Here is a 25,348-nt window from a genome sequence, read left to right as displayed (position 1 = left end):
AGGGGCCTACTTGAGACCATAAAGTGACTTGTGAAGTTTGTAGACTTTATGAGTCTCCCCCTCTCTAGCAAACCCTTCAGGAACTTGCATGTACACTTCTTCTCCAGTAGATCTCCATTCAAAAATGCATTATGAACATCCATTTGATAAATGAACCATTGTTTTGTAACAGCTAAGGCTAAAACTGATCTGACAGTAACCATTTTTGCTACTGGACTAAATGTCTCTCCAAAATCAAGCCCCTCCTTTTGGCTAAAGGCTTTGGCAACAAGCTTGACTTTGAACCTCTCCACCTCACCAATGGATTTATACTTAATCTGATAATACATCTGCACTAAATGGGTTTCTTTCCTAGTGGCAAATCAACCAGACTCCAAGTGTTGTTGTCCTTTAGACCAAAGAATTTCCAACTGCATTGGTGCACATGAGGTTCCAACAAAGTCATTATGACTATTCTCAGTTCACAAAGAGGTCCAGTACTAACGTCGTAATAATACTAGTCTATGTTGATGACTTACTGATAACTGGTAACAATCCTCAACTACTATGTGACACTAGAAAGGATTTGCAGAAGAGGCTCAAAATGAAATATTTAGGTGAACTCAAGGTCTTTCTAGGAATTGAATGTGCAAGGTCAAGCAAAAGGATTGTATTATCTCATAGCTCTGGAGTTGATAGCTGCATCTGGTTTAGGAGGAGCTAAAACTGCTGGCACACCACTTGAATTGAATCAAAAGCTAAATTTAGCTCAATATGATCAATGCATTCCAAGTAGCAACACCAAAGATGATCAAGTGCTTCAGGATCCTAGTAAGTATCAAAGGTTGGTAAGGAGGTTACTATACCTCACTGTGACTAGACCAGACTTGACATTCTCAGTTTAAGTTTTAAGTCAGTATATACGGCCCAAAAGTTTCACATATGGAAGCAGCATTCAGAGTAGTTAGATATGTCAAGGAAGCACCAGGACAAGGGTTGTTCATACCTACAGAAGACACTACTTAGCTTTTAGCTTATTGTGATTCAGACTGGCATTCTTGTTTGGAAACTAGGAGATCAGTCACAAGGTATTTAGTCAAGTTTGGAGGAGCACTGGTGTCTTGGAAGTCAAAGAAACAAGAAGTAGTGTCAAGAAGCTCAACAGAAGCAGAGTTTAGAAGCATGTCAACATGTAAAATAAAATAACTCGTCGATCGGATTATTTATAACTTGGAGTAAAGGTTGATGTACCAGTAAAGATGGTGTGTGATAGCAAGACTGTAATTCAAATTGTAGCCAATTCCATTTTTCATGAGAGAACTAAGCACATAGACATTGACTGCCATTTTTTTTTAGAGAAAGGATATGGCAAGGCTTGCTGAAAAATGAGTGTGTTCACACTAAAGAGCAATTAGAAGTCTTGCTTACAAAAGGCCTGGGAAGAGCTCAACATCAGTACTTGTTGAGCAACCTTGGAGTAATGAACTTGTTCCAACCATGAGCTTGAGGAGGAGTGTTAGCAAGAAGAAATGATATACAAGCTACCATGGTTAGGTTGAATAGTGTAACTACCCTAGTTGGTTAGGTAATTAGAGTTTAGTTAACTCTAGGACTGCAACTCGGTGTAAGAAGTTTTATATATATATATATAAGTGAATTCATTCTACACTTCAATACAATATATAAAATTTCTCTCTCTATAACTGAATTTTTTCCTCTTCTCATTTCCAATCTCCATCTGTTTCCTTCCTCTACAAGCTTTCTAACCTTTCTCAAGCTCCTTTATCGTAGTTTTGTTTTACACGCCTCTACGAAACATTTAGGAGGAAATTTTAGTAACTACTTTATCCCTATTTAAGTCTAAGTTATAATCTCTCTCCATTAAATGGTCGGTTACTCTATTTATGTGTCATCTCCGTAATGATAAAATTCTACTAAGGGTAAAATGAGGAAAAATAATTAAGTTTGTCTTGAACTTCTAAAATGACAAATAATTTAAGACAATTACTTTTAGTGACCACAACAGATAATCTGAGAAGGAGGGAATATATCTTTTTCTTAAATTTTGTGTCCAATTAAAATAGAGGCAAAGTTAGAGTTGCAAAACCCAATAATTTTGTCAAAACCCTGTATTTTATAAAAGGGGTTCAGTAAATATACCCATAAATAACTTATTTGAAAACCGGTAAATAGCTTTTTCTATAATTCGCTATCCATTATTCAAACTTTTAAATCAGCCTTTGAGTTAAAGTGCATCACATGAATTGAAATGAAATGAACGTGAGTAATATAGTTTGTTTCTTAATCCAGTGTGTTATATATCAACTATCTTATGTGAAAAGAACATGTAACGAAGATAACATTTCTAATAGTAGGTGATAAAGCCGATCTCCCAACAAACATAGGCGTAAATAGTCTTTTGCCAATGCCCTTGTGGGATCCATTACTAGTTGTCACTGGAGTAATAATTGTATGTTATGATAATGGTTACCCAAATGTACAGTTTCAACGATTATTCCAGTTTCTTTTTACTACTTTTTTCTAATTTCCAACCCGATATTTGGTATTCGTATTGGAGCTCCAATTTATAATTCGGATTCGTGTCGTGTGAGGTCCATTTAAGATTAAAGCGCTTCCTGACAAGATTTTTTCATATCCAAAATTCAAACATGCACCTTTTGTTAATGATAGAGAGATTCTACCTAACCCACTGAAGGACGGAAAAAAATAATTAGAGAATAGCAACAGTATCAGTGAAATTCTCCTTTAGTTAAAAAAAATACTAATCTAGTTTGTTCAAAAGTAACTTTACGTGGTCTAGTGCATCGTAACATAATGATGTTACACTCTACGTGTATCAATAATTGATATTACCATTTCTTATTAACAATTAAAAAGAGAACTTACGTTTCGAAACGTCATTGTGTATTGGAATGCAATTAAGATACCTTTTTCTTTAACAGAAGAGATTCATTTTTGTTGAATAGTTCTCTTTTAGTTCTACTATATATACTTATACTAGTTAATTTGTCCGCGCTTCGCGCAGCCATTAAAGAAAATACAAAATGCCTAAATAATTATTATTAAATTTTTCTAATTAAGAAAATCAATCTTTACTCATCAAGCAAATTTTATCTTTTCTCTATTACCCAACTGTAGCACTACATGTTGTTCTATTTATATTTTCAAGATTGAGACCAAATAAATAAATAAAAAAGAAACACAACTTCACAAATTCAATATCGAACAAATGACGACCTTCTTAGTCTTTACCCTCCCATTTTATATGTCACAAGAACCATACGCCACTGACGTGACAAAGCCGCACAATTTTAACCTTTCCATCTTATTATTTTTTCTAAGATTTCTAGCAAATATTATTGAGTTAAAATCAGTTTCACAAATTTATTAATAAGAAAAGAAAAGGAAAAGTTTTTGCTTGATCATATTCTCACTAACGTGAAAATAAAAATTCTTATTATTTTTTGACATTTTGAAATCTTCTATTCGCCTTTAGATATTTTTCTTGATTATCTATCCTTCTTTTTGTTCGTGTTTCCCATATTGCTTTCATCTTAATAATCTTCTTTTACCCTTCTTTGTATTTATCCCAACATTATTTTCCGATTCTCCGTTTTTCCTTATCTACAGTGCTTATTCAATTATTCCTCTAGAAAATCAATAACTATATCCTTAAAGTAATCAAGTTAAAACCTTTCTCCTTCTTCTAATTTTATGAAAAATGTCAAAAATTCAATATTTCCTCTTGATTAAGTTTTCCTTATACTTTCATGATTCATGTGCTATATATGTATTAGATATTCAAAGATGAATTTATACATATCTTTGTTATAATTGGCTATCTTCCTGTTCTATCTCCCATGTGTTTTTTAGCATATGAAAATCACAATGCGGATATGCATCAACATATTCTATTATTCTCGAGAATTATTCTTGATAAGAACATTATTATTGATCTTGCTCTTATAATTTCATACGGCCTTTTCAATTCTGCCCCTGCAACTTATATATATACAGATATTAGAAAAAGGACAAATTCAGTTTAAGAGAAACTTGGACAAAGCCGGGTTATGGAGGGTAATATAAAGGTGCTTTAAAGATTTTAAATTTGACCAAAGGAAATGGAAAAGAATATATCAATGAAGTTGCAAGCATCAGTAGAACTTCCCATGTTAACATAGTTACTCCGTTGGAACTTTTATGAATTCACGCCCAACGGAATTTGTGTTATTTTATGTGTGAATTTAAGGTGTCAGAAACTTCCATATTAAATATTGTAATTTGGAGGTTATGAACATGAAAAGGTTTGAGAGTTTTGGATATTACTAATACTAATTAAGAGTAGAATTTATGAAGATGAAGAGGTGAAGTCGTGGAGTTGACTTCTTAAAATAAAATAATTGAAAAAAAAAAAAGAGAAAAAGTTTTTTTTTTTTTTTTTTAACGAAGAGAAAATAGATAAATTATATCTTTGGTCAAAAAAGGTTCCAATCAACGTTCCTATTACCACTTTACCAGTGTATATCATAGGTTTTCAATAAATTTAATTAATAGTTGTTATAAAAATAATCAACTATCAAGACAGATTAACAGCATAGATTGCGGCACAAATTTTAATACCCCTTAGGTTGAAAAATAAAAGTAGCTTTATGATTCTTTATTTCCCATATAAATTTGTTTGACGGGTTTGTGACAAACATTTCAGTTAAACTATGAAATAACTCACTTGATAAATATATTTGAACTTGAACAAGAAAAAATATATTAAAATGACAACAGTTTTACTAAAACAATTGGTAAGTAATTGCTTAAGGATCAAGAATAGTTTTGCTGTTAAGTTCAAGTTCACAAGCATTGCACCATACAAGTTGTATCTTACTTTTCCTTTGGTCTCTTCCCCAAGACCCACTTCTAGATGCTAGATAAAAGAGTTGGAATTTACATTCGTCAGCTACTTATGGATAAAGGACTCAAGACTTAGTTTTTAAATAGAAGAGTGTACATATAGATATTATAGAATGACGAAACTATTTAAATTTTATAACATATAAATGTGATAAGACGAAGTAAGAAAAATAGAAGTGCCAGATTTACTATGTGGATGAGATGTTTATGAGAAATATGTACACAAATATAAAAGAAGAAATAAGAAATTTTGCCAATTATATTATTCACAGTTATTTTAAACGGTGGTTTCGCACATATATGAAACATGATACTACATATGCATAAATAAATCTATTATTTGGTTTTCTTTCTTTTTCTTTTCCTGATTATTATATTTCCATTCTTATCTCTCCTCCTCACCCATCATTTCATCAAAAATTGAAATCAAATACATTTTGGAAATACTCCACAACCTCAGATAATTTCATCTTTGCCGATTACAACATTTTATCACTTTCTTTTATACAAAATCTAAAAAAGGAAAAAAATATAGTCAGCATATTCCAAAAGTTCAACTGAAAAGAAAAAAGAGAAGGATATCAAAGTATAGAGAGAAACTCTTTAAAAGTTCATAACTCTTTAAAAGTTCAGCCATGTATAAAGAAGGGTAATCTGAAAAAGAAACTAATTTCTCTAAAATGCATGCAGCAATTATGACACAGAATTAGGCCATGTAAAGCCTAAATTATAAGCAAAAAATAGGTACCTTTACATGTATAATTTCCAGGAAACCATATTTTAGTTTTGGTGACTGAACATAATGTGAGTGAAGTATAGTTGAAATAGTACCAAAAGGAGTATCTTCCAGATGACCCCAACATTTTGGAAATAGCCATCATATGTCAAACGGTTAGAAGAAGAGGAGAAGGTGCTATGTGATTAAGAAGATTTGAACGTGCATGAAAGGTTGGTCTTCTCATCTTCATTTACTTGAATGTGCTATTTAATTCTAACAGATATCTCAAAGGGACGTGCATCCTCACTAAATGGGCAATGCATTTAGACACTTTCAGTTTTGTTTCCTCATTAATTGGGTAATGTATTTAGAGATTTTTAGCATTTTAAAAATAAGAAAATAGGAAAACTAAGATAAAAAGTCAAAAAAAGGAGAAAAAAGATAAATAGAAATGGTGGCCATAGAGAGGTGCCACATCACCTTATCTATGCCTAGCTTTATATTTATATATAGATATATAGATTTTGTCTTATGATTTTACTTTTATATGTCTTCACTCTAATGTTTTTCCCTTGAATGTACAGGTACCTTCATTCTCATCCTTGTTAATTTATTTCTTTAAGTTAAATTTTTAGAACTTAGGATTGAGACTCAAGGTGAATATAATAATATTGCCTTCGGCAGGAGGTTGGTATCTTAATTCTTATCTATCTGTACAACATTGTTTTTGACAGACAATTCTATTGTAAGAGTCTAGGAATGTTGTTGAGTTGTTTTAATCAGATGTACGCGAAGGAATAATTGGTAATTAAATGCCTATCTTTATTGGGTGCTTAATTTACATCAGACTATTATGTAATCATGATCTAGTAATTAATGTGTTTTGAAAGACATATGTCTTCTTATGACTATTTGGTAGCTGAAACTCATTTATCTGATTAATTTGGATTCATATTGCGTAAAATCTATTACGGAAAACTATTCTATATTAGAGTTTTTTTCATTCTTGACTTGAAATTAAACCAGAAATAATTTATCCGATTTGACGGCAATAAATCATGTTTTCTCATTGGTGAACCTTTAACTATCTCTCTTTCTTATCTGAAACCGAAGTTATATGATTTGAACGGAGAGTTGTTTTACTAATGGACAATTTTTTCCGTAAATGCACACCAACGTATTCTTCATTTTTTGGGAATTGACTTTGCATGCTTTGTCATTTTGCATACAACTAACAAAAGTTTCATCCAAAGACTCAAACGTGAGATCTCATATCGATTTTAATTTTGAGGTTTAAACTACAATTAAATGTCAAGGCTACAAGTTCATTCCACATGAAGCATTTTATCTCCTAAAGTGAGGTTCTCCGATGCGCATCTAAATTAATCGAACTCCAACGCAACAACCAAACACGTATAACAAAACCAAAAAAAAAAAAAAGAAGTGTTGAACGACGCACGGGGCAATCCAATAAGTACCTTTCAAAGTATAAAAGTCGAAAAATGGATTTGATTTTGACCCATGAAAGCTTCCTTCATGCAATTCTAGGTAGAAGTATCAAAAACTCGGACTAGGTCAATATAACTAGTTTTAAGACCCTGTCAAAGTCTCGTCATTTTCTTTTTTATTCATTTAGCCAAAGGTAAACTTTATATCTGTCACTATATCTTAAAAGAAAACGATTACTCTTGTTCCATTCAAAATCTTGAATTCAAAAAATGCCTATTTTTTTTAAAGTATGGTGACTTGACCTAGTCAGAAAATATAGGAGAAAGAGGCCCAGACAGGAGCTGGCAAATCCAATTTCCAGAATATGGTTATAATTGATTTGAAGGTGTTGCATCACTGAATCTTGGACTGCTTCAAATGCCAGATCCCCAGATTTTTGTGCTATAGGTTTTAAAATGTATGTTATTTAAGTTTTCTCTGCTTTGTAGTCCGTTTCCTCCGCTTTTCTCCTCTACGTCCCTTTCTTCTTTTACATTAAACTAAGCAAAAAATGAATTGGGTTGAAGAGAAGTCTTGGAGTAGGATAGAATTTGTTGCTATATAATCAGGAGATCACATGTTCAAGTCGTGAAAATAGTATCTTATATAAATGTAAGACAAGACCGCATACAATAAACTCAAACTGGTCTAAATTTTTTCTCGAATCCCACTCATAGCAAGAGCTTAGTGCGCTGAACTATTGTCCATAATTTTTTATGCAGAAATTGGACCGTCATTTCTAGCTAAATGATTCTAGTTAACTTTATCTAAATGAAATAAATAATCTCTTTTGGACCTAAGAGCTGATGTAGAAATTCAGTAACTAAAAATAGTTATTATTATGAAATTTTACTTGCGGAATTTGAATGATAGTGATTATTTTTCGGTTACGCAAATTGAGATGGGGCTATGGGTTTTTTTTTTTTTTTTTTTTGGGGATTTTTACAAAAATCTACAAACCAACATAATATATTACACCTACGTAACCATATTTTCAGTTTACTTCGCATAACCAATTTTTTTCGCAACAACGCTTATACGCACGATATACAACATTATTTGTTGTATACGACCTTATAAGACATTATACATGCAACATTATACACTTACAGTAAACAATATGTTTAAGGAAAACTGAGCTAAACCAGGTAATAAAGAAAAAACTGGGTTCTTTCCCAGTAGACATAGAGTGTAATTTCCCCATTTTTTTAACTTCGAAATGAATGATGATCAACACCACTGTACCACACCAAGGAAACAAGTAGGCTCATTCTGTTGATAATGTGTACCACGACAAGGTGTCAAGAGGACCCCTCAGCCTCACAACCAAGTCGCTGTTTCGAGTAGATCCATTCTCTTAATGGTATATGGACTTAACAACAGTAAGAACAGCAGTCGTTAGACAGATATACCCTAATCATGACAATATCCATTCTCAAATCTCACTTGCATCAGACACAAACATGTTGGCTGTCAAATGTAACAACAAAAGTCGCACTAGAAAAAAGGGATAAACAAAGCTAGCTGTCGACAGGGAGCCCTTGGCTATTATATTGCACCCATAGAAGAAGATGTACCCATTTAAGAATAAGTTATATGTATATATATATTATCGGTGTAGAGAAAGAAAGTCAAATACATATGCAGCCTTTAAACTTGTTTGATACTTTTATTTTGATATCTGAACTAGGACAAGTATCTATTGTACATTTATGTACACCACTCAAGATACATACCAATCAGACATTTTTCGCTGACATGGCACGATGTGTGTTTTATGCTTGTTTGGAGCACATGAGGTCTTTATTTTTTGTCGAATTTGTGCTTAATAGGAACAATCTTATGCAAACATGATGTATTCAATAAGTACTAGTTCTAGTATAAGTATGAAATTGAAAGTATCGAATGAGTTTAGAGGGCCGTCAATGTATTTGGCCCAACAAGAAAGAAGATTGAAAAGGAAAAAGAACAAGCAATTGAATAAAAAGGGTACAAATGAAGGGGACATAATTAACGTTTGCTCATTATAATCCTCTAGCTGATCATGTGCTTACGTTACAATAATTCACACACTGACACAAAACCTTCGTGGGACTCCCATAAAATAATTTGTTCAAATCTTACGCACAGATTTTTTGAGGCACAGAACATAATAAGTTGCATGCAATTTTGTGCCCCTTGATCATTTGTAACAGATACTTGCTACACTGCTAGCTTCACTATGAATTCACTCGATAATGGGGCATAAAAAGGAAGGAGATTGTTGTATATTATGCTGTACATTTGGACTTTAGTCCCTTCTTTTCGAAACTAAAATATCCACCTTTTTGAAACTGTTTAGTTTTTGTATTTCTTAATAGTACACAGTTGAACATAGTTATATACTATTCAGCCGGGAAAAAGAGTGGCTAAAAAAATAGTAATAGTACTCATTATCAAAAGCGTCGGTAGAAGCAAATACTCCAGTATATAATAATTATATAGACCAATTTTTTAGAAAACTGAGTACAATTAACTGGAATATGTGAACTAAACCCTGTTGATCAGATTTAGATGCACTGCTCTATCTCAGTGACTAATTCTCTTTTACTGAGTATTTTCTTTTACCGAGTATCTTATTTCCTATTCCTAAATCCTAACCACTATTACACTATAAAGTTTCTTTAGAAATTACAGTAATATCATTGTTCGTTATCTATACTTATTGATCTGTGTTGGTTCTCCTATCTTTCATACTGTGCCCAATCCCAAAATTGGTTCTATACGTATGACCGACAACAAGAAGATAAATTGTATAGTTAAACTGTAGTGGCCAATATTAGTTGGCTACAGACCCCTAACGCAGTGGTAGGGGTATAGGGCTTGGCCTATAGTGACATTGAAGGCTTGATTTCCGATGCATAATTAGCTCGCTTGCTTGCCCATATTGGTTATATTAACCCTATAATAAGTCTAAGCCAGTCCAGGTCTTTAAGAGATAGCCCCTAAGGCCTAAGTGTGTAGGTTTTGCATCAATTTTGGAACTTAGCACACCTCAAACAACACCATACAAGAAGAAAAATAAAGCAGATTCACGCTGGTAGATCCACTAATCAGAGTAAAACGCTTCCTACAGAAAGGTCATTCATTTACTAGATTCAAATCCAAACCTCTAGTTAAGGATAAATGGATCACTAAGAAGCACATAAGCCATCGATGAGAGGAAGTTAACGAAAGTCAAACCAAAAACTGAATCTCTTGAAACTTCTAAATACAAGTACCCCAAAATACGAGCCCAAGACTTTTGTAACCCCAAAATAAATTTTTGGAACCAAAATAACCCATTAAAAAAAAAGAACGTAAATAGGCTTCACGCACAGATTATGTGCGTAAAAGGACCAAAGTGTAGTTTTACACTAAAGTCCTTTTACGCACAGAATATGTGCGTAAAAGAGCCAAATATATCGGGCCCGTCGTCTTCCCCACTGGTCCCCCCGAATTCGAAAAATAAAAAGAAAATCAGCCATTAAAGGTCCCTTTCCGAGGTCCCACGCGATCAAAAACATCATTTTCTTGTTGATTTCCAACCCAAAAGTGGTATATCAAGTCTAGGAATAAGTTTTTTCGCAATAAAGCGTATAATTCAATTCAAAAACTCAAAATCAAAGCTTCAATCTAGGTATTTCACTACGATTTTTCTATTACATTATTAACCTAAGCATTACTATGTGGATTTAAAAAATACTTTTACGCACTTTTTTTTGTGCGTAAAAGGGTCCGTTTTCACCGTTTTTCATTTTTTTTAATTTTTTTTTCTTCATTTGTTGTTAATTGTTAATTTATTAACCTAAGCATTACTATTGTGTGAATATGGACAAAAAAAAAAATCACGCACTTTTTTTGTGCGCAAAAGTGTTGTTTTCAGCCCGTTTTTTTTTTTTTTTTAAATTATTTTTTCTTTTGTTTAGTTGTTGTTAATTTTTTAATTGTTTATTAGTTGCTTATTTAGTATTTGGTAATTGTTAGATTAGTTATTTCAATTGTTAGACTAGCTAATTATTTTTTTAGTTTTTGTTAAGCCAATTGTTTATTTGTTAATAATTTGTTAATTATTTGATTAGTTAGTTTCTCGCTTTATTTAATAATTATATGCTAATTAATTTTTTATTATTTGATTAGTTAGTTAATTGTTTATTTATTAATTATATGCTAATTGTTTGCTAGCTAATTGTTAATTTTTTGATTTGTTAATTATTAATCTTTATATCTTTAATTGTTAATTTATTTATTTGCTAATTAGAAATTGAAAATCCTTAGTTTAGGATTCAATCCTTTGTATAATTTCTCGATAAAAGATTACATAACTAATACTACGTATTAGAGATTAATTAAAAAAATAATGATTAATTTAAAATGCGTAAAAAATATACCACTTTAATCCTTACTTCATTTATTAATGATTAATTTAAAATGCCTAAAATAGATAGACACCACCATGGAGCCGAGACCCTTCGACAACGGAGAGGTACTTTATCTACGACGAGCATAGGTCCCGATATGTGTGGGATGCGCGTATCCTGCTAAAGTAGAATGGTCCGTACCCGGGGGGAGTCGCACGGGATATTCTAGGCTATTCCCCCATATCCCCGTGTCATAAATATACTACGTCGGGGCGGTATCTACCGGCATCGAGGTTGGTCTGGCCAGTGCACGATAGGGCTCTAGTGACAAATATGATTGAGCGCCGGCGACCGGAGACCCATACATTTCATCTCCGCATTGGGCGAGGCTACCATCACCCCGGGGACGTCGAGGTGATTTATGGTCTACGCATTGACGGACGCATTGTATAGAGGAGCCTCCGGAGATGTTGCCGTATCGCCGAAAATGGCTAGCTCACCGGTTTCGAGCTCCCAGGGGATATGCGTGACGGAGCCGGTTGTCGCGTCCTCCCTCCACGCTCACTTGCGCCGTAGATCCGCAACATCCGATCGGCGAGGCGACGCTGGCAGCCGATGTTGATCGACGTGCTCGCTTATATCTTCTCATCATATTCGGGCATTATGTTCCCGAACACGTCGAAAGCAGAGATGAAAGATTAGGTCTGCTCTTTATCGAGGACCCAGTGAGCAGGGCGCGGGATGTTATAGTTGGCGCGTCGCCGTCCCGGCTTACGTACGCAGGATTTGATCGAGCCTACGGGCGAGGTTGAGGTCGCCGCATTTAGCTCCTCTTCTTCGTAATATATTTAAGTGTGTGTAAATAAAACACCGAATATATTTTTTCGAAACAACGATCGATAAATAATTTTTTTGATGACCATGACGGATATGGGTGTGGACTAGGTTGAGACCTTTTCAGCCCATAGCTGCTCACCCTCCCGATGACTATGTTGCTGAGGATATGCCATACGCGCGGAGATGGTCGGGAGGCCGTACTAGAGGTGTGGAGACGCACCATGTCATTCTCCCATTTAGGGATCAATTAGACCGCATGACGGCGCCCGAGATAAGTTTTTTTATTTAACATTAGTTTGTTATTTTTGTTAGTCTTTTATTGTTAACTAGTTGAAATCCTCTTATAAAGCTTTCATATGGACGCCGTACGATCGTATTTCGGTCACCGTCGGCGTTTTGTATGGCTGGTGAGCACACGTGGACCCACGGTGTCCATTGATCCATATGGACATCGTCGAGCATCACACACCCGACCGTGTATTCTGTACAAAGGGCATGTGCGGAATATACCCGTGGCTACACATTGGGAGCACTATCACTACACCAGGGACGAGCGTTGATCGACAATGCGGCGTAAAGCGCGTATGCACGAAGTCAATGCCGCGGAACGCGAGGATGACGACTGCAACGAGGGTCGACACGACACTTCGGTTTGTGAGTACGCCGACTCGTACGCATATCACTCGGCCCTCGTGCTAACCCCTCGACGCCGCGTCACGATGGCGAGGATATGCATCACTCGCGGGAGCGTACGAGGCGCCGGGTAAGTTTTGGGTCAATCGTCGGTCTTATTATGTATTAATTTATGAATTTATTCAATTCTTAAAATTTGCAAATATGTGCAAACTACGGATGACTGCGATGATACGCCATGAGAGCATTCCCCACGGAGTCCACCGACCCCCGGATAGCGGCATACGTGGCACGGATAGTTCATCATTCACCGACACTGCATGACACGAGCACAAGAGTGGCATCGTGTCGAGCGAGATGTACTGCAGGTGTTCCCTCGCGCGTGGTCGAATGGCGGGTCGCGGCAGAGGCTGGCGGGTGGCTCGGGCCGGGTGAGATCCGGTCGATGGAGGGGTGGCCGGGTGGCCGGGGCAGAGGTCTGAGACGGCCTAACGATATAGCCCGGCCCGGCTTGCCACAGATAATTTCTTCTTCTTCCAGCCGTCGACTTGGCTACGTAGACCCGATATACGCCGCAGATGTTTCCCACATTATGATTCTTGGGCATCAATTTCCGCAGCGCCGCTGGTGATCTACACATAGAGGCGGACGAAAGACTTGATATTATTTTCGATGACTACTTTCTTCATTCTATAGCCGGCCTACGGCACCATCTACATCTCCCGCTCCACGGGCTACTCAGGAGCCCTCTCACATGCCATCTCAGGAGCCCGTCGACATACAGGTTTATTTTTTTACAATAAAATAATGTATTAATTAATTATTTTACTAATCTAAACTAAATTATTTACATGTATTATAGGTTCATTCTTCTGCGCCTGTGAACCCGTCTCCGCCTTGTCCGTATTGACCGTCTCCACCTCCACCACAACTCGGGGGCGCTCGGGAGACAAACTGAGGAGCCGACTAAGGAGCCCTCGACCAAACCATCTCGGGAGGTCGTCGACACACAAGTTTGTTTTTTTACAAAGAAATAATTTATTAAATAATTATATATATGTTATTTTATGTTTAGTTTATGAAACATTAAATTGTTTATATGTTATTTCGTTCATTCTTCGCTCCTCCGTGGTCCCGCCCCTCCGATTGAGTCATCTCCCGAGGCATCTCGAGAGGCTACTCGGGGTGGAGACCGCCGCCGCTCCACAGAAGCATATTTTCACCAGGGCTCTGAAGGAAGAAAAATGATCATGGCATAGATCATCATGTCATTAAGAGGAGGAGAGAGGATCCCGATGATAGTGAGGGTGGTGGGGTTGGCAGGCGTTAAGAAGATTGTGTAAAATTGTATTTGTAAATAATATATATGTACATTTTATGTTAATATTATATATATTGTCGATTATTAATATTATTTTTTTTAAAATATGACAATTAATTAGTTATTTTAGTATTTACAACCCCTAAAACGACGTCGATTATTAATAACTCATTATCGTCCTAAAAAAAAATTAATTAAAACCCTATAAAATATGACAATTAAACTTAAAGATAACAAGTTTCCAAACTTACTTGAGCACTTTACAACCCCTAAACGACGATCCAAACATATACGTATACATCATGTAACGAGACGACATTATTTAGACGCTTAAAAAAGATATTAAGTTCTATATAAAATATTTATATTCCGACGTTTTGAAACGTGACTAATCTTCGGTCAAAGTATGGAAAAAATTTAAAGATAACAAGTTTCCAAACTTACTCTATACGTATTTACAACCCCTAAAACGACGATCCAAACATATAGGATACCGAATGAATGAATGACATTATTGTACGCTAAAAAAGATATTAAGTTCATATAAAATATTTATATTCGAGTTTGAAACGTGACTAATTTTCAACCAAAAGTATTTTAAAAAAGTTTAATTTTCGGTTTGATTTAAAGAATAAAGGTCGGGTGGGGTATTTGTGCGTAAAAGGAACTTTAGTAAAACACACTTCGCGCACATATTCTGTCGAAGCCTATTTATGTTCTTTTTTTTTTTTTTTAACTTTAGTGTAAAATACACTTAATTATCACACTGGAAAGGATGATACAGGGACCAATGACACATGGGCTAATCTGTGATTGTTCTTTATCAACGGGTGTTAAAACGTCAAAACACACTCTAACTTTTTTTTTAATTATTTTTGGTCTATTTTTGTGTATTATTGATTATTATTGACGTGGCTCATTAATACCCAATATTGAGACTCACTTTTGTCCACGTCAAAATACCTTAATAATACACAAAAAATGGAAAGGATGATACAAAGGGACCAATGACACATGGGCTAATCTGTGATTGTTCTTTATCAACCAAAGAGATGACGATGAGTGAGAACAGTAGGTTGTTACTTGAAGCGTCAGAGAGATGATATAACGCTTTCTTGTGGCAGAAAGGCAATGCCTGTATGCCCCAAAAGAAGGGGCAGCCATGTGCTATTTAGGTGCAATCTCTATCTTCAGCAATTGTCCTTTTCAGCAAACAGGTAAACGGGGCCATACATAAAGAACTTTACTATGGACAAAAGGAATATGTGGTGTTCTTGAGCCAATAATTTGATCTATTTAATCTAACTTCCAAACCCCTGCCACTACTGCTCTTGCATAGAGGATCATCACATGCTCTTACCATCAACTGCATAATTTTTCCAACTAAACAATAATAACAATAACCACTCCTTACTCCCAAACTCCACCTATGGGAGCTTGTTAACATTGTAGGTCCCACGCCCAAAAAAAAAGGAGGATTGCAGTAGGCTGACAGCTAGTGTAAAACTTAACAATTTATCATGAATAGCAACTCATCTCTACATATTTGGCATTTCTCTTCTACCCTTTTAGGAAATAAACACGTATACTAAAAATTTGGTGAGCATGAATAATGACATTATTGGAAGAAAAATCGAATTCCATGATACACTAAAGCCACTAAATTTAAGCATAGGGTCCGCGGAGGCATTCAAAGCGTATCATCTAGATTTCGTATCCTACACTATAGACAAAACTACCGGACTTGGAAGAACACCACGAATAAGTTGAAACCCAACTTCTAATGAAATCAGCAGTTCCTCAATCCGGTTCAGTTCATGTCCCTCTATGCATTTTCTCGTCTATACACCATTCATCGAAGCTTCAACATGGACCGCGTTACCATCTTCCATGATCATCCCGTTGATTTGGGTTCTAGGCCTCTATAAACAATCCAGAAAACAATGTCAAAGCAATTTCATTAGCTACTAAGACTAGCTAACTGGAAAATGGAAATGGATATATTTCCATACCCAGTCTTCAGGATTTCCGGAATTTCCGTTCAGAAGTTTGTGATTCTCCTCTTTAGTCTTGCTATCTTTGCTTACTGGTAGCAATGAGGCTGCACTAGTGCGGTCAGGCAATTCTGCAAGAAAGAGCTCATGCTTCAGCTTTTTTTTTTTTAACCCTTCTATTTTGAGTATTAATAAGAGGAAGATAATTAAAACCAGATCAAAGAATTTGTTCGAATGAAGTTTAGAACTGAATGCCTAACCTGGTAACTTTTTGTCTATGAAGAACACTACTAGATTAACAGTGTACCTGTAGGAAAACAGTATGGGTCAATTAAGTTAGACATTTGCAAGAAAATATGCAGGACAGAACCTTAAGCCGGAAAATGTGACTCACCATGCCACAACAACGTCAACAGTGTAATGTTTACGTGATGCAACAATCAAAAAGCTCTGAGCAATAACAGCTAACCAAGCACATTGCTTTATAAACCTGCCGAATCAAATCAAACAATCAGTGACAAGTTCAGGCTGTGCTGGAAAATCTTATATTCATTCTTTTCTTTTTATCAGATTAAATTCAAACGGAAGTGGAAAGATAGTACACACGAAGGAAAATAAAAAGTGCAAGTTAAACATATAAATGCTGCATCATACTTTTCTCTTTAATGCAGCACAAAAGAAAAAACAAAACAAACTAAATGGAAAAAAACATCCTGATATGCTCAATCAAACAACCCAACCCAACGGCAAAACTAATCTTCCGTGTTGAATATTGAAAGAAAAGACAAAGAAGCAAAGGCAAAGCAAGGGAAGCGGGAAATCATTGCAGTATTTCAGTTGTCCGTCTAGTACAACTGACACCAAGCTCTATCATATCACTTGCACAGTCGCATTCACCAGAAGTAAGGCTAAATTTGAACATCAGACCTAACTCCAATATATAAAAAAACAACATAGTAGGACAAAGAAATTATATTACCTTCGTGTGCCATATTTATGATACGTCCGGACAAAGACTAAAGAGAATATCATATGCGATGAAAATATCAAATCACCACAACCATAAAGCATGCCCCGAGGAACTGCCATAAAGATCATTTAAGCACCAAAGTTAAACAATATTATAACCAAAGACCTAAAATGATATGTGTGTAAACATGGATGTAACTTACAATTAAGTAGTAGAACTTCTAAAACACTATTAGGCTGAGGAAGTGTGGCAAGCTTTGAACCCTGGAAATTGCAGAATAAACTGTAAGGTGATGCACAATGCATAAGCACCACTACCCAAAATGCAAACAAACAAATTATCAAATGGACCAGTTTTCTACCTCACGGCAGTGATAATTTGGACCGGGAAGTTGTGTAGAATAGAATGTTATCATCCGAAGAAATTGACAAGCCTGTACCAAACAATTATTTAATAAATTAGAAAATAGAGTAGATTAGTTATATGTAATAATGATGAAAAAGATACTCTAATTGAAAATTGACTTAACAAAAGGAAGATGAAAGATAAGAAAAGAGGGCACTTACTACTAAGAATGCCAGGACCCTGCACGATATCAGAACCGTATAGATCTTTTTGGTCTTGAAAATGAAAGGATGGAATGTCCACTGCAGCAAAAGATGAGCAACAATTAGATCAGGAACATACATATTTCACTTCATTGGTAAATAAATAAACTATAAATGTTAAGACCAGCTAATAACCAGTTGGGGGTTATGGAAAGTCATTCTAGCACTACATTATAATTTTTAGAGTCTAATGTCCTAGTTTTCCCTAATTTTAAAACCTAAAGTTAGTTTGGCCTCACAGTTTGCCTTGAACATATTCAAGTATGCTTGTGATTATGAACGCCTAGACGGTCTTCATTTACCTACAAATTATATTGAATGAGAGAAATAGAATGCACCAAAATTTCAAAGCAAAAAATTTGTAAAGATTTCATATGAAAACCAACTCACCAGGACAAAAGATAGAAAAATAGTGGTGAATACAGTTTCACTTATGTAAGCTTTGTCTGCCCCAAGCTCCTGGAAATTTACAAGGAAAGAAAAGGCAGCAAAAATATGAATACACATCTTCCAAAACAGTGGAGAGATATGATAAACAACTAATAAAACCTACCGGAAGAAAAAAGAAGCCAACATCCTGAAGTGTTGGTCCAGGTCGATGTAAGTAATGAACCCCACGAGCACCAAGTCCATGGATGTACTGAAGAAAGGAGATGGATAAATTCCATAGCTCATGTTTCTAAATTCACTACGATCAGGAGTAAAAACTAATAATAGGGCAGTAGGAAAAGGAAATGATACGTCATAACAGGGGCGGAGCTAGGTAGGCTCCAGGGTGTTTCGACCCCCCACGACGACAAATTACACTATATATATATATATAAAGTTAAAATTATTTTTTATGTATATATAATAGATGTTGAATCCCTTTGACTTCTTCTTTTATTTATTTCGTCATATTTTTGAACCCCTTAGGTGAAAATCCTGGCTCCGCGCCACTACATAGCCAACAACACTTCTCAATGGCACTGTGGCACAAATGGCAACACATTCTCTCCTCGTCGCTCGACCTGAACTGTAATACTTGACTACTTAAGCAAGTCAATACTAGATAACCTATACTTTTAGCAGGAAAAAAAAAAAAAAAAAAGAGAAAATCGTAGTCATCTTAATTTTTAGGCTAAAACTGTTTTTTCAACCGAACACCAAGAAATAAAAGTTTCTTCCTACGTTTTTCATTCCCTGCAACAAAACTTTTGACTAACTTACAAGAAAAAAAGGGCTAATAACAAAAAAAAATAAAAAATATGAGGTTGATCAAAAGGAAGAAGAAATAGAAACCTGAAATATCAAACCACCAAGAATATATTTCCAATTTTGGGCAAGAAGATTGATCTCTATTGTTGTCTCTGTACAAATTCTCTTCCATAGCTGCTTTCCATAACAACAACCATCATTAAAACAACCAAAAAAAAAAAAAGACAAACACATTATTTTCTAATCTCCAAAAAACAAATAAAAAGAATATCATGACAAAGAAATTGTACACCTAAAAGACCAACCTTAGAAGCCTCGCGACCAATGTAAAACGACATCTTTTTTTTTTTTTTTTTTTAATGTTAACCACCACTTTTGTATTACATCATAAACCAACTTTGAAATTGAATGTCAACATCATTCTTCCTAAAAACCCAATTTTGGTCCAAAATTGGGTTTGGAGAGGGAATCAAATTGCTTTAGAAAAAAAAAAAACAAATTTTGCAAAGGCAATGAGTGCTAAAAAAGAAAGTTGAAGGAAAATCAGTCTAACAGGAAAGATTTTTTTCTTTAAAATTTCCTGCAGAATGATTTTCCTTTTTTTTTTTTTTTTTCTTTCTTTTTTTGTTGTGTGTTTTAATTTGTGTTGGTATGTCTGCTAAGGAGTTGAACACGGAGCGACAGTTTAGAAAAACGGTGGAAACATTTTTTTGCTTACAAATAATACACAGCTTTTGAGTAAAGAAGCTAATATGAAAAATTGACGTTAGGCTATCAAAACACGACGAAATTAGAGATTCCTGATAATGACATCCAAAATTAATTCATTTTACTTGTTTTATATGTCTGTCAAGATTTTCTATTTTATTTTACATGTACTCCCTCTGATCCAGGGGCGGAGCCAAGCTCATCCGAACCCCCTTTGGCGAAAAATTATATTATTTATACATAATTAAAATTATTTTTATGTATATATAGTGGATGTCGAACCCCCTTAGACATCTTCGTGTGTTTACTTTTTTGTATTTTGACCCCTCTTATTGAAAATCCTGTCTCCGCCACTGCTCTGATCCTATTTATGTGACATAGTATAAAGTTTATAAGAAAAAATACAAAAGTTGAAATTTATAATTTAAAACATGTCATATTATTTACTTGGATATAAATCTTGTGAAATTTGTGCCTTAACTGGAGCAGTATTTTTCAATTTTCAGAAGAGACAAAATATTAGGTGATTTGTTCTTCTCTATTCTAGCCTTAGAGTTATCTGGTCTCTGTTGTTGGTGGGAGGTGGTAAGTATCCTGTAAAATTAGTCGAGGTGCGTGTAAGCTGGCCTGAATACCAGAAAAATAAAATATAAATTTTCATAGTATTTGTGTAGTTATAAAAGAAATTCATTAAGGCTAAAATAAAAAATAAAAACATAAATTATTTAAAAATGTGGTTTTTCTTCTTTAAACAGCCTTAAAAATAAATATATCACATAAATCGAAGCAGATTATTACTCCCTCCGTCCCATATTACTTGTTCATTTTTCTCTTTTCACGCCCCTTAAGAAATCATAAATAATAGTGTATTTTTACTACATTACCCTTATCTCTCCAATTAAATGCACTCTAATCAATATTGGTTACTTTAAAAAGCAATTAATATTAAGGACAAAATAGGAAAAATGTAATTAATTCTATCATAGTTTTGTAAATGGACAAATATTTTGAAACGGACATTTTTAATAATATGGACAACTAATATCTGACGGAAGGAGTAAATAATAACCTTGCATAGGAGATGACAGGAAGCAAATGATAATAAAGAAGAGACTGCTGAAATTCAAACTTGAAATACTAATTATTGGCTCTAAACTTTGTTTTTCGATATCGCACCCCATCCGACCTTTTCGTCTCGTTTTCCTCTTGTCTTCCTCTCTTCTCCTCTCTTGAGTCGAGGGTCTTTCGAGGAGACCTGACAGGACCCACATGGTGGGATTATGATTGTTGTTGTTGTTGTTGTTGTTGGCTCTAAACAACTACGTAATCCTATGTTGGCGGAGATTTTCATCCGCTTAAAAATTCCAAAGGTTATACGAAGACTTCAACATCTATTATATATACATAATAAAATAATTTTAACTTTGAAAATACACCGTAATTTTTTAAAAAGGGAGTTCGGATGAACCCCCTAGACATAAGCTAGCTCCGCCCCGCTATGTAGATAATGAATTAATAATGTGCCAAGTAATAAAATTTATGATTATAGCAGTGCATTTTATTTAAGAAAAAGAATGATACCCACATTCTAATTCTGAAAATAACTGAATCTAAAGTATCTAACGAACCTAAGGTCTTAAAAATGTAAATAAAAGGCACTGTGTAACGTAAGTACATTTGCACATGGAAGTAAAGATGAACGAAGTTAAAGTTCGTTGAAAATCAGAATTAATAGTAGTAGTAGTTATTTATACTCCAGTTTATTACATACAGTAATATAATGAGTGAATCCCACTTTACCCCTAACATTTAAGGGTTGGAAAAAAATACCCCCTCACATATTAAATGGGAACGATAATCCTCCTATTTAATATTTTCCGGTGAGAATCTTTTATTTTTAATAAAGATCTTTTTTTTTCTTTCTAGAATTAAATACAATATATAACTCTTATTATTGTCCCATTCACCTATTCCGCTGAAAACAATGTATAATAACTACTTGAAAAAATCTGTTAATAAATTCAAGCTAGATGTTGTTGGTTTTTTTTTTTTTTTTGGATTAGAGGGCTAAGATCTTAAGTATTATACGATCTAAATACAGTCTAGTATCAGTACCCGCGCGAGCGGACGATATTAAAAAACACTAATCTATGTTAAATTGTGATGTCGCTTGTTTGAGGACATTGTATCATAATAAAATGTTAAGTATCATCTAATTTTCGATATAATACACTCAAATTAACGATATTTCTGTGAAATTAAAGTAAACAAATTAAATCTTTTTAAATATTATTTGATTTAATCTTTAGATTTAATTCATAATACACACACACACACACACACACACACACACACACACATATATATATATATATATAATATATATTTTCTTACTATGTATATGAGAAAAGTATTTACTAATATGACGAAACTTTTTCTTGTTATTTGTCGTAAGATATATTGATAAATTTAATAATTACTACTTAGCAATATTTTACATAAGCAATTGAATTATCTTTTTTTTGTTTCCAATTCACAAATTTTGTGTTTTAATTTTAATTGTTAATATATATATATATATATATATATATATATATATATATATATATATATATATATATATAGAGAGAGAGAGAGAGAGAGAGAGAGAGAGAGAGACGAAAGATTTAAAAATTGGACATATAGAGAAAAATATAGGTAAGATTTAACAAAGATTAAATCTCGTTCCAATGGCTAGTTTAGTGACTTTTTATTATTTTATTAAAATTAATTACTTATTCTCACCGAAAAATTGGATAAGGAAATTATCCTTCCCATTCAATATGTGAGGGGATATCATTTCCCAATCCTAAAATGTTAGGGGTATAAAGTGGGATTCACTCTAATATAATAGTATAATAGAAAAATTGTACGTAAAAGAAAATTGTTGCTATAGATTTTTACAATATCTAAAGTCACGAGGGTCCCGGCTCGATATCCCAGACTCAATTTATCTTTTAAAACAAATCCTAACTGACTAGGACTACCTTTTCTCTTTTATTCGACAATTTTGCTATTTTTGAAATTTGAGTTTTGAAATAAAAATACCAAAATCTTTGGGGAAATCTATCCATAATCTAAAATGCCTAGCTAGGCAGGTACGATTGATAGCTGACACCAAAAATGGGGTCTACTTTGGAATAACTTTTGTTTGGGAATAAATTATTTGAAAGAACCATTCGTTTTAACCAATAAGCGATGGGGTTAAAGCTTAAAAGGGTCGTTTGGTAACCACTTGTATGGAATATGCCCATAATTTTTCAACTGTTTGGTATGTTTGTGTATGAATGTGGTTCCTCCAATTCTTTATCATATTTTTGGGGTAGATTGGTGTAATGCAACCTTTCCCACTAAGCAAAAGGTAAAATTTGGTAATATTGCGAAATTACAGTGTAAAGTAGTTGGCATCTCCAACAGCTATCGCTCACTAAAAGGTAAAGTTTTCACATTATATTTTATTTGGACACTTCTATGTAATTTGTACCTAATTCTTTTTTACATCTCCACTTAGGAACAAATTCAAATATGTCGTGTCTAAAATCAAGCTCAAGTTTCATACACGGTGTGCTCAAGCAAAATGACCGAATTTCCAAAGTTAGGGAATTTACTAAACTTTTCAAATAACGAAACTCGGTATTTAAAAGATCGAGCTTTAAAAAATATCTAAAGTTGAGTAAACTTGCAAATTTTTAAGCACTACGAATAATCGAATGTAACTTAAACAATAGTTTCATAATCGGATATCTGTGCAGTTTCGGTCCACTAAAAGTCCGTAAGATTCAAGATTTAAAGTACTACTAGTATGTATGTATTACTCCATCATAAGGTGGTATTTATTTAGTATGAATGTATCATGTTTAGATATTTCAATTGTGAATATATAGTTCGTGAAGGTAGAAAGGAGAGGTTTAATAAAATTAGTGTATTGGTAAAGTTTTTAAAATAGAGGAGAACAAGTTGTATATACAAATCACTATCCCCTTTTTGTACTTCCTGACTTGAATTCTTACCCCTAATGTAAGACGAGTTAGCTTATTACACGAAAATCAAAACGGATGATAGGAACATTAGGGATGTCTAACAAGCGGGCACACGCATTCGCCTCCCGGGCATAGGGGCGGAGCTAGGTAGGATTGAGGGGATTTCCTTTAACGAAAAATTATAATTTATATATAAGGTTAAAATTATTTTTTGGCGTTAATATAAGAGATGTCAAATAACCTTCGCTTTTTCTACATTTACTTACCTCATATTTTCAATTCCTTAATTTAAATCCTCGCCACCCACGATACGTGAGCTTTGTTACTTGCATTGCACGATTCGTTACGATCGAATTAATTTCACTACAAGTCTACAACGATCATCACTACATGATTGTCAACTGATCATGAGACATTAGAAACATTGGCCACTCCACGTACATCAATAATCATTTATGGTCCTATCTACTATAGTTGGTCTACTTGGCCTAAAACTAGCCCCAAAATAATTAATTCTATGGTCATCTATTAGTATTTTAGTTTTAATTTTCAACCATTTGAAAGTTTAAATAGAGTAGATGACTGTTAAAAAACGTCTATCCAAAAAAGTTGTGTATTTTAACAATTGTTAAAAGCATCTAAAGTACTATAAATGTTTGTTTTATACCTCCAAAACGTACTAACAATCAGATTATCGTTCTATTCTCTTCTCTTGAATTATTCACTTCATGATGTTCTTGTTTAAATTCAAATTGTTGGCTAAACTTGATTCTTTCGGACTTTGTAAATCATGAGGAATTGTTCTATTCATCCAACAAAACGTATCGAAAGAATGAATTCTTTAAGAATAATGAACAATACTATCGAAACCTCTGTCGTTTTGTTCCTTTGATTCTACTTTTCTCCAACATCATGTAGCTTCTACAAAACTACTCTCTTGCACTCTTATTGGAGAACGCAAAAGTTGACTTTGTTAAATGAAATGATAAAGAGTAACGTTTACAATAACATTATATAGAAATAGAAGGGTGAATGGCTAATGCTTTCCTGTTTCCTTAGGAGGCGTTTGGCCATGAAAACCAAATATGTTTTACTTTTTTTAATTTTAAAATGGGATAGCATTTAGCCATAGTTTTCACATATTTTTCGCAGCACACTGATTTCAAGCCAACGCATCAAAGTGAAAAAATGAAGACAGAATTTTAGGTGTTTTTTAAATTTCAAATACAACTTAGTGAAAAATTCTCATGGTCAAACAGGTTCTTAGTCTTTCTTTACTAAGTTTATGTACTTTATCTTCAATTTAATATGTAATGATTACACACCGAGGGGTCTTTTGGTTGGGTAACAAGTTATCCCATGATTAGTTATTCCGCGATTGTTATCCCACCATCCCAAAAGAGTAAAAATAATACTACAATCCTGGGACAAATAATTCTAAGATTAATTATACCATGATTTTATCCCAATTAAATATGAAATAAAAACATCTCAAATTTAATTTTCGAATTAATTATCACTTATCCCTAATACCAAAGTAGCCCAGAATATTTGGTTAACTGGGCCATAAA

The 25,348-nt window shown here is 34.0% G+C and overlaps 2 protein-coding genes across 2 annotated transcripts; one reads left to right on the top strand and one right to left on the bottom strand.

Moving 5' to 3' along the window:
* The first annotated feature begins 424 nt into the window (after nt 1-424).
* Nucleotides 425-884, top strand: LOC132048658 (uncharacterized mitochondrial protein AtMg00810-like). The gene is made up of 2 exons (XM_059439359.1): nt 425-527; nt 634-884. Exons 1-2 carry the CDS (start codon nt 425-427, stop codon nt 882-884), a joined length of 354 nt encoding a protein of 117 aa, XP_059295342.1.
* A 14,992-nt stretch (nt 885-15,876) lies between these two features.
* LOC132049584 (phosphatidylinositol:ceramide inositolphosphotransferase 1-like) lies at nt 15,877-19,491 on the bottom strand. Its single transcript, XM_059440449.1, has 12 exons — nt 19,356-19,491; nt 19,135-19,224; nt 18,407-18,493; nt 18,244-18,312; nt 17,812-17,892; nt 17,607-17,678; nt 17,448-17,508; nt 17,255-17,357; nt 16,670-16,765; nt 16,536-16,582; nt 16,294-16,406; nt 15,877-16,203 (listed from the first exon to the last, which is right to left on the bottom strand). Exons 1-12 carry the CDS (start codon nt 19,386-19,388, stop codon nt 16,123-16,125), a joined length of 933 nt encoding a protein of 310 aa, XP_059296432.1. The 5' UTR covers nt 19,389-19,491; the 3' UTR covers nt 15,877-16,122.
* Between the last annotated feature and the right edge of the window lie 5,857 nt (nt 19,492-25,348).

Source organism: Lycium ferocissimum, chromosome 3, assembly GCF_029784015.1.
Source record: "Lycium ferocissimum isolate CSIRO_LF1 chromosome 3, AGI_CSIRO_Lferr_CH_V1, whole genome shotgun sequence".
NCBI lineage: Eukaryota > Viridiplantae > Streptophyta > Magnoliopsida > Solanales > Solanaceae > Lycium > Lycium ferocissimum.
Note: the sequence above shows the minus strand (reverse complement) of the source record. Positions and strands in the feature narration are given on the sequence as shown.